At 37.2% G+C, this 9,838-nt stretch overlaps 1 protein-coding gene across 1 annotated transcript; it reads right to left on the bottom strand.

Annotated features, from left to right (window-relative positions):
- Window positions 1–99: 99 nt before the first annotated feature.
- LOC124887205 lies at window positions 100–9,626 on the bottom strand. The gene is made up of 10 exons (XM_047396402.1): window positions 9,555–9,626; window positions 9,327–9,420; window positions 7,895–7,967; window positions 7,563–7,646; window positions 5,963–6,171; window positions 5,223–5,306; window positions 4,810–4,933; window positions 3,098–3,166; window positions 1,166–1,241; window positions 100–668 (listed from the first exon to the last, which is right to left on the bottom strand). Exons 2-10 carry the CDS (start codon window positions 9,351–9,353, stop codon window positions 644–646), a joined length of 771 nt encoding a protein of 256 aa, XP_047252358.1. The 5' UTR covers window positions 9,354–9,420; window positions 9,555–9,626; the 3' UTR covers window positions 100–643.
- Between the last annotated feature and the right edge of the window lie 212 nt (window positions 9,627–9,838).

Here is a 9,838-nt window from a genome sequence, read left to right as displayed (position 1 = left end):
CAATCGTGCTTCCCGCATCTTACACTCCACTGAAGTCACACCAACCTTCTCCCGGATAGTCTCATTCCGAACTCTATCCCCTCGGGTCAGTCCACACATCCAGCGCAACATCCGCATTTCTGCCACCTTCATTTTTTGGATGTGGGAGTTCTTAACTGGCCAACACTCCGCTCCATACAGCAAGGCCGGACGGACTATACAAACGAAAAGTAATGTTTGATCTATATACTTCATATAGTTTTGTTTATATATAATATAATTTTTCGACAAAGGGTGTTCAACTTAATCTATCCTATATCTTCCCAAGCAGAAAAGAAATGGAAAAGAAGAATCCGTAACATCAAAAATTAGTTCTTCATGCACATGTAGGCTTTGCCCAAACACAAAATTACAAATATTACAGTAGGCACAGCCTGGGAGAGAAACATATTGTAAAAATAAGATTCAATTTCTATTTTTTTTTTTAATCATGCATCAAGACAGGATGATATTGTTCTTGCACAGTTTATTATCCTCATTCCTGGTGCCGTAGAAGAGAATACTTCCTAATCACCAAGTCATGGGATCAGAGTCAGTTTAAAAATGGTTGCTTACCTGTTCATGATAGGACTCAAAACCAGTTTTCATTGGTGATGTTTGACGCTTAAGTCTCATCTTGCAAGTCTATGCTGTAATCATAATGATAACAATAAAATGGTTAAATTAGATAACTTGTAAAGAGAAGACATGGGAGTTTTGCCACACAACCACCACCAATTTAAAATGTATTGTTGGTTAGCATCAAGAGCAATACTTTAACTAGGAACATAGGCCCTCTAAACAAGACCAGCCAGGCCCCTTCTCTAAGCCAGAAAGTCCTCCGGCCTTCAAGTACTCTCCAATTATAGGACATGATGGCAGAAAAGAATCCTATGAGCGATACCAAATAGTTGTGATCAAAACTATCATTGTTATACTTGAAGCTTATAATTTGTACCAGCACGTAACTAAGAGAATAGGTCCTGAGAGTTGTTTTCCCCAAATCAAGGCATATGCCTCAACTCACATTGCATTTTTTTCCTTTTAGGATGTTGAGTAAAAGAATAACGTCTACCTAATGATACCTAGACAAATAATTTTAAAAACAATCAGAAGAACTCAGCCATTTATCAGTTAAAGGAAATACCACAATTTGCGGCAGAGGAGCTTCAACCAAGGCTCTTCCTTCAAGTACTCTCCAATTATAGATACTGCATCAGATACTGTTTACTTCAAAAAGCATTAATTAGTATAATCTTTTTCAGCTTTCATATGAACATTACAACAACAACAACAACAGACCCAGTGTATTCCCACAAAGTGAGGTCTAGGGATGGTAAGATGTACGCAGTCCATACCGCTACCTCCGCAGAAGTAGAGAGGTTGTTTCCGATAGACCCCCGGCTCAGGATAGAGAATAGTACACCAAAGATCGTAATAAAACATGTAACAGGAATGGATGGCAAACAGAGACAAGAAACAAGAAATAATAGAAATAAGTATCAGAGAAGTATGAAATAAGAGAAATTACGAGCAATTCGAAAAAGAAATAAGAACTAGGACACCCACCTGGTAGTAACAAACACTCACAGATTAGAGGCTCTTATTCAAGGACACAGACCTAGTACCATACACTCACCCTTCCCCCCAAACTCACCTGACTAGAGGCTCCTGCTCAAGGACACAGACCTAGGGTTATTGCCCGGCTAAACAAGCTTGTCCTAACACCTTGCCACAACCCACCAACTCACCCTAACCTTTTATCCTAATCCGCGACCTCCACTCCTTCCTGTCTAAGATCATGTTCTCAGAAAGCTGAAGCTGCTCCATGTCCTGTCTAATCACCTCCCTCCAGTCCTGCTCATCACATGCCCAAACCATTTCAATCTTCCTTTTCGCATCTTATCCTCCACCGAAGCCACTCTCACCTTCTCCTGGATAGTCTCATTTCTAACTCTATCCCCTCTAGTAAGTCCACACATCCAACGCAACATTCTCATTTTCGCTACCTTCAATCTTCTAATGTGGGAGTTCTTGACTAGCCAGTATTCCGATCCATACAACATGGCCGGCCAGACTGCTAATCTGTAGAATTTGCCTTTAAGCTTGAGGGGCACCTTCTTATCACACAACACTCCCGAGGCGAGTCTCCACTTTATCCACCCAGCTCCAATACGTTTAGAGACATCCTCATCAATCTCGCCATTCCCCTGAATCATAGACCCAAGATACTTAAAACTATCCCTCTTACAAACATCGTGGGAATCTAACCTCACCACCAATTCATCCTCCAGACTCGCTTCACTAAACTTGCATTTCAAATACTCTGTCTTGGACCTACTCAACCTAAAACCCTTAGATTCAAGGGTTTGCATCCAAACCTCCAATTTCTCATTCACACACCCCGCGTCTCATCAATCAGCACTACATCGTCCGCAAATAGCATACACCAAGGCACCTCACCTTGAATACTCCGCATCAACATGTCCATCACCAACGCAAAAAGGAAAGGGCTACGCGTCGAACCCTGATGCAATCCTGTCTCGACCGGAAAATGCTCTGAGTCACCTCCCGCCGTCCTCACCCGAGTCTTCCCTCCATCGTACATATCCTTAATAGCCCTGATGTACGCCACCGGAACTCCTCTCACCTCCAAGCATCTCCAAAGGACCTCCCGAGGGACTTTGTCATATGCCTTCTCCAGGTAGATGAACACCAAGTGCAAATCCCTCTTCCTTTCCCTATACTGCTCTACCAATCCTCTCACCAGGTGAATTGCCTCTGTCGTCGAGCGACCAGGCATAAAACCAAACTGGTTCTCCGAAATGGACACGACCCTTTTCAATCTTCGCTCAACCACATATTTAAGATGATAAGCAAGCTGAATTGGTCAAACCAACTTCGTTCCTGGTTCTTTAAAAACCAAGAATACATTAAAGAAACTTGAACTGAAAAGATACTTGAAGAGTTCCTCAAACAAAGAACAATGCGAGAATGTCTTTGATGGACCATAGTTGGCTAAGAGAATCATAACCTTTTTAACTGTACAAAAATATAACGATTTCAAAAAGAGACATACATATTTCTTTCTTATCTCGAGCAGCATAGTTCTTATCCAGTGTCAGCAATGTCTTTTTAATTGGATTACCTACAAATACCTTAAGAGTTAGAATGGAGACATGGAAAATAATGAAAATTGTCTGAGAGACTACTCAATTTCTAAGAAGGATAGACCATTGTAGACAAAGAAGAGGTTACTAGATATGAACAAGACACTACCAACCAAATGTACTCTTAATCTCTTTGTGATATCTTAAAGTGGCAGTATCATTGTAAAAGCTTATGTATACTCACTTGTATTAGACAACCAGATTTACTTAAGATGCAAATATCAAGATCAACTCATATTTTTGGAAAGCTTCCATTTCTCTCTCTTTCTACTTAAACGGAAAACAAATTAACAGAAGAGTATTTTCACATTTAATCAAGGACATACTAGCCATTCCTTTTTCATCTGACTACAAGTGATTTGACTCTAGAATTGACAAGCAAACAGATACTTCATACTAGTATATGAAGCAGAACGTATTCTGCATAGGATCATATCCATAAAGTGGCAGGCATGCCCTTTCTCTCTCTACTTTCTGTGTTGTTCAAATTCATTCAACAATTCAAATCCAAGCTTTTCCTCTTGGATCTACGAAAATCTTCTAATAAGTATAATCAACCAAAATATAAGAATACCTTTATAATAACAAAATAAGAGATCTATTAGTTCCTTTTATGTAAGACTCTGGTTGGGTGTTGCCCTTTAGCCTTTTTTAAAAATAAATATGACACATTTTACACCCAAGCTGCTCCGTTTCCATTTGAAGAATTCCAGGTCCAAGCTAGGTGATAAGAACATCAACTTCTGTCCTAAGTTGTTTCTCTTAGATATTATAAATCGTTGCTCAAACCAAATGACTAAGCTGGGAGCGAGTTATAGGATATCAAACAATCAAGTTTACTTACACTGTGAGGAATCAGAGTGGCTGCCAGATCATGTGGAAAAATATTTTTTATGTAACTATATGCAGTACGTCATAGTTATCATAACTCGTAGGACCATCTTCACAACTAAATGTAGGCATAACTAACGGGAGATCCATCTTTAGCTAAACTATTACAGGCCATTAACCGGATAAAATTATATGTTGCTTTTCATACTTCTTGCAGATTGAACCAATCAGATACTGGAAACTAATCACAAGAAAGGAACTATTGAACTTCTAATTTCCAGAAAGTTTTGATTTTTACGCTGAATGCTAGAACAAGATCATCACCACACATTATACCAAAGAAAATAACCACCCCATATATGGGCTTGTAAAAGATGAAGTCTGAACTTCAAGCATAACCACTTTAGCACCTTCTCATCATTAAGCCTGAAAAATTTTCTCATTCCGATATCTGTTTACAGGAAAAGAAAAAAAGAGGGGGAAGGAAAAATATTAAGCATTGATTAACTCAAATTAGACAGTCACCACCAACACAAAAGTAAATGTGATAGTGTAACAGTGTCAAATGCTTTATCATTTACACCATTTTAGATCGCATACCATTTTCACATGACCTTTTCCTAAAATTTATTTGCAAAACTTCAAGTCAGATACATAAACAGAAGGATTTGAGGGGAGGTACATGGATAACATCTCTATGTAACACTCCATATTCCATAATATGAGATCTCACGTCATCTAGCATAATGAGACAATAAAAACTGAGTACACGACAACAGTCTATTACCACCTTTGACATCACAAACCACTTGCATGCAGTTCTCAGCAACAGAAGAAAGATGCTGGTATCCAGGATAGCCCACAACATAAATTATTTCATCCACTTGCCTAAACTTTCCTGGATCATCCTGTTTCTGCATTTGTCACAATAAACAAAATAGCAATTAGAAACCAGCTCGTCAAGCGGGAACACAATCTGAATCTTATGTAGTTAACAAGCACTTCTTTTGTGTATAAATATTGCATAAAGCAATAGCACTTTGTAAACTACATACTTGCAAGTTCTTTTTTTTAAATCAAATATGGGCATGTGGCATACTTGCAAGTATTTCACTTCTCTGCTATATGATTTTAGCTAGCAGTTGCTTCATATAAGAAACTTATTGCAGTGAGATACATCACTCAGAAGTTAGAAATTAATACCTTCATTCTTGCTTCTTCAAAAATAGGTAACAAAACAAAAACTGGATCCACTGGAGTTGCAAGTGTACAAACAGTACAGAAAAACTACCACTAATGCTTCCTCTAGAAATCAAAGATTAATAGCATTGATAGATTTAAAAAGTAGCACATAAAAGTTAAAACTAATAGGCTTTTCTAGCAAGAGTACAAAAGGTAAGTTACAAGCACAACTAAAGGCAAGTTGAGATATTGAAGATTTAATTAATTAAATAAAAGTGCACTCTCTAACCACTTAAGCTTTTAAATAAGATGGTCGGTCACACACTTCAACGTGATAATAGTGCATGCAGAACTCCTGAGTTCAAGTCTCACTGCCCCATTATCAAAAATTTTCCACGTGCTTGACCACAAAAAAATAAAATAAAAAATTCAGCGCACACGTGAAGGGACATGTTGAAGGTGAATTAATTAAAAAAGAAATTGTGTTATCTCCCAACATCTTAAGTGTTTAGATGAGATGGCCATACACTTCAACAAACAGATTCACAAATAGATTCCAAAGCTGTCTAGCCATTTTGCAGTGCAAAAAATGGTGACTGTTGAACTCCTCTTCTTTGTTATATAAGTAGCAGCTCTGGCAAATTGACATTCCCCTTCGTTGTAAATTGCATCAAGTTAGATATTGCTTTTCCCAAGTAGCAAGCCTTTCTTTTCCACATAAAGTTTCTTTGATCCTGTCAAGATTCTTCCTTTGTCCTTACACTGACAGGCATACGACAGAAGGGCATAAGATAGGTCAGAAGAGAGCCAAGTCCACTATTAATAAGGATAGCTCTGCCCCCTTGAGATAGGTATTGTGTTTCCAAAGTAGCAAGCTTCTTTCCAAACCTCTCCTCAATCTCTTGCCACACTTGCTTAGACTTGTATCTAGCACCTAAAAGCATGCTCAGATAGGCAGTGGGAAGCTCACCTGTTTACAACAGCAACATACCTAGTGTAATCCCACAAAGTGGAATTGACAGGAAGCTCACCTGTTTGGAACCCCTAAATTATCGCCCTATGGCGGAAAATTCTCCACTTCACCAGGAAACGTGTGAACTCTTTCCCAAGTGGATCTTCAACCCAGACACAACTTCAAATAATAACAAAATGACTCTAAGATACCTCAGTTAGTTCGCCTCAATCCCACAAGGGAAGGGATTAGTGTGTCGTCGGCATAAAGTATGTGACATACGTCAACTCCATTAGATCCCCCTATCCTAATACCGAAACCTTTGATCTGATGGAGACATGGCCTTACATAACATTAGACTAAGCCTCTTTCATTGCTGGGATGAATAAGGGAGAAAGTAGGTCTCCCTGTCTCAAACCCATGTGTGTGAGAAAGAATCTTCAGGGGTCCCATTTACAGTCACTAAAACTTTCCAGTTGAAATGCACCAATTGACCCACCCAATCCACTTATCCCCGAAGCTCATGTTTTTGAACAGATATTGCAACTAAGACCATTGACAAAATGTTTATAACATGTTTATGACCACAAGTTCCAAAATTCTTGTGTTCTTTCTTGTTTATGTGCCTATTCAAACTTAGTCACATAAATTGAAACGAAGAGAGAAATAATCCAAAAATTTTAGGTCTACTTGAATGCAGGTTAGGTGCTCGGCCTATCTTAGGTCGACTTGAATGCATGCTGGGTGTTTGGCCTATCTAATTTATTTTTGGCATAGCCTAACGAACCCTACTATACATCCAATTTGGCTTTTATTATACACAACAACAAGTGCACACATGGAGAAAAACCCTCAACCTTGCTTGATTGAGACATTGCAGGTGGAATTGGAGCAAGACCTCTGTGTACGGCAGAGCCCGAGTTGTACATTTAATAGGTTAGTTGAACTACGAAAAAATAGCTGAGATGGACCAAACACCTTACCAGCTTTCATGTGGGGCTAAGATTTTTAGCTTTTTTTCAGATAATTATTGTTCTAGAGAGGTAGCTTTAGTCCTCCTTGCAGGTAGGTTTAAATTTCTAGAATGCTTCTTGAGAGATAGGCTTGATCCTCCTACTGCCTACATCAAATCTTTAGCATGCAAGAACAAAGCACAAACAGAAAATCAAACTTGGCATTATGAAGGATGTTTTTTAATTCAATGTTTTTTGTTCTATGAAGTGAAGCCACTGCAAGGACCACATTCTTCCTCTTAATGGTTATCATTTGGAAAAATAAAAAAATAATTCCTGTAAACTACTATCCTTGAAGAGATTGGTTCATCAAGACAAGTAATGTGCAACCATGGCAAACGCATACTTCTCAGCTGTTGAAAGGGTTAGTTACACCAAGCTCAGACGAATATTTACCTTCACATAAAGACCCATAAGATCGCTTGAACCAGTGAAGTTCTTGAAGAGATCCATCAACACAAAGGTAACATGTTGCAGTTCCTGTCAGAAAAGTGAATAAAAATATAAACATCATGCTACTGGCCTATTAATACAATCTTAGTTGCACACCCAGTTCCCAAAAGATTGTCTGACTAATCAGCAAGAGGTTAGGGCATGGCTAACAAAAGATGACCATAACAATTCTGAATGATCCACAAAAACAATGTCAGCCACTGTCTTGATAGCATTATAACCAAAAGTGGAAGGCATCTAAGACAGGCAGCTGTATGAAAAGTGCAGGGATTTACCAGATTTGGGATGTCGGAGAGATAATAGCTGTTCTACCTTGTTCCCATCCTTAGAAGGCTCTGCAATGTCAACCTGAGATTCGTCATATTGAATTCAAGTGAATATAGAAGATTCTGGCTCTGTAGTCCAAGAGTTTGACACATCATTATTCCCATGCACCAGAGACACAACAAGAGATATGTAAAGATGAGTTTTTCTGAGTTTTTTCAACTATATGACAAGTCTATCAGTTTAAAGACGAATCTGCAAGAACCGACAAGTCATGAAATCTTCAATATTCGTCTCTATCCTTGAAGATGAAGCTTACATGTAGCTACTGATTCCTAAGCAGCAGTAATTACATGCTTAGTACCCAGTTGAAAGATATTCAACAAAAAGCAACATCACGCACATAATGAACTCAATTTGCCCACCAAAATACCGGCTATGCAAATTTCCTATGATGTAGATTATTCAATCAAGAAACAGGAATCAAGAATCATGGTACCCAATTCAAAGGTATTCTCTTTTCTGCTAACAAAATATAATGAAGGTGTAATCAACACAGCACTACATCTGAGATCTTGAAAGAAAAACAACAGCAAGACAAAAGACACACAAACTCAAGCCAAGATATGCAAATGAATGTGCACCCAAAAAAAAAAAAAGGAACCATAGTACTCAACTGAAAGTTTCCTCTGTTTCTGCTAACAAAAGATAATGAAGATGTAATCAACATAGTACTATGTCTGAATCTCAAAAGAAAAACAACAGCAAGACAAAAGACACTCAAACCCAAGCCAAGAGGAAATTTAAGAACCATAGTGCCCAATTTTCTTCTTTTAATGCTGACAAAACATAATGAAGGTGTAATCAACAAAGCAATACATCTGAAATTCCAAAAGAAAAACAGCAGCAAGACAAAATACACACAAACTCAAGCCCAGAGATGCAAATGAAGCACAAATAAAGAAACTTGTATATTCCCTCCGTTTCAATTTGTTTGTTTTATTTTCAATTTTAATCCGTTTCAAATAGAATGTTTCTTTTTTAGCAAATCCTTAATCTTAACTTTCCACGTGGCATGTTCCATTCTACATATATCTTTACTTTAAAATAACAAGATTCAAAAGTATTCTTTTACTTTCTTAAATTCCTTGCCAAGTCAAAACCACACAAACAAATTGAAAGAATGCATCTTTCATTTGTGCAACTCTTTAATTTTTACTTTCCACGTGGCATACAAGATTAAAGGGCATTTTATACATATCTTTAATCTAATATAACAAGATTCCAAAGTCTTATTTACTTTCTTAAATTTCGTATCAAGTCAAAGCCACACAAACAAATTGAAACACAGTTGTGCAATAAAAACACGAGTTTTCTTAAATTTCTTATCAAGTCAAAACCAAATAAACAAATTGAAACAGGAAGAGAGTATTAAGGAAGTACCTGGTGCAATAAGAACACGAGCTTCATTTAGACCCTCCCATTAAGCCATTGAACTCTTTGTGACACAAGAAAAAACTCTAGGAGAAGAACTATTCTGATAATTAATCAAGAAAAAACAAATTAATTATTTACTGGTATTGGTAAAAAGACACAAAGCATTCGTAAATAATTCACCATTAATATTCTAACTTTATAATTAAAAAATTAATTTAAAAAATGAAACTTTACCAGTGGATGGGAGAGGAAAGGAGAAAATTTGCAGAAATTTGGAATTGGCGCCGAAATCAGTGGGTATTTTGGTTGGTATTTTAAAAAGAAGGGTTAAACTATTTTAAAAAATTAATTAAATATATCATTTGTTGTCGTATTTTGGAGTCAAATTTACCACTTTTTTTTAGAAAATTAACTAAATATAATCTTTGTCATACGTTGAGTCAAATTTACCTTTAATTTCATATTCTCATTGTTAATAATCTTTTCACATTGACCCTTCCTTTAATAGAAAAAACTTA

The sequence above is a fragment of the Capsicum annuum genome, chromosome 9 (assembly GCF_002878395.1).
Source record: "Capsicum annuum cultivar UCD-10X-F1 chromosome 9, UCD10Xv1.1, whole genome shotgun sequence".
NCBI lineage: Eukaryota > Viridiplantae > Streptophyta > Magnoliopsida > Solanales > Solanaceae > Capsicum > Capsicum annuum.
The sequence above is the reverse complement of the archived record's forward strand: the minus strand, read 5'-3'. Positions and strand labels throughout refer to the sequence as shown.

Excerpts from the sequence above, each read along its gene's own strand:
- LOC124887205 (XM_047396402.1), bottom strand. The coding sequence starts at position 9,353 with ATGAAGCTCGTGTTCTTATTGCACCAG. Across the intron at positions 7,647-7,894 it reads TCTCCGACATCCCAAATCTG|GAACTGCAACATGTTACCTT; the intron begins GTAAATCCCTGC and ends CTTTTCTGACAG. Across the intron at positions 4,934-5,222 it reads TTGAAGAAGCAAGAATGAAG|AAACAGGATGATCCAGGAAA; the intron begins GTATTAATTTCT and ends TGACAAATGCAG.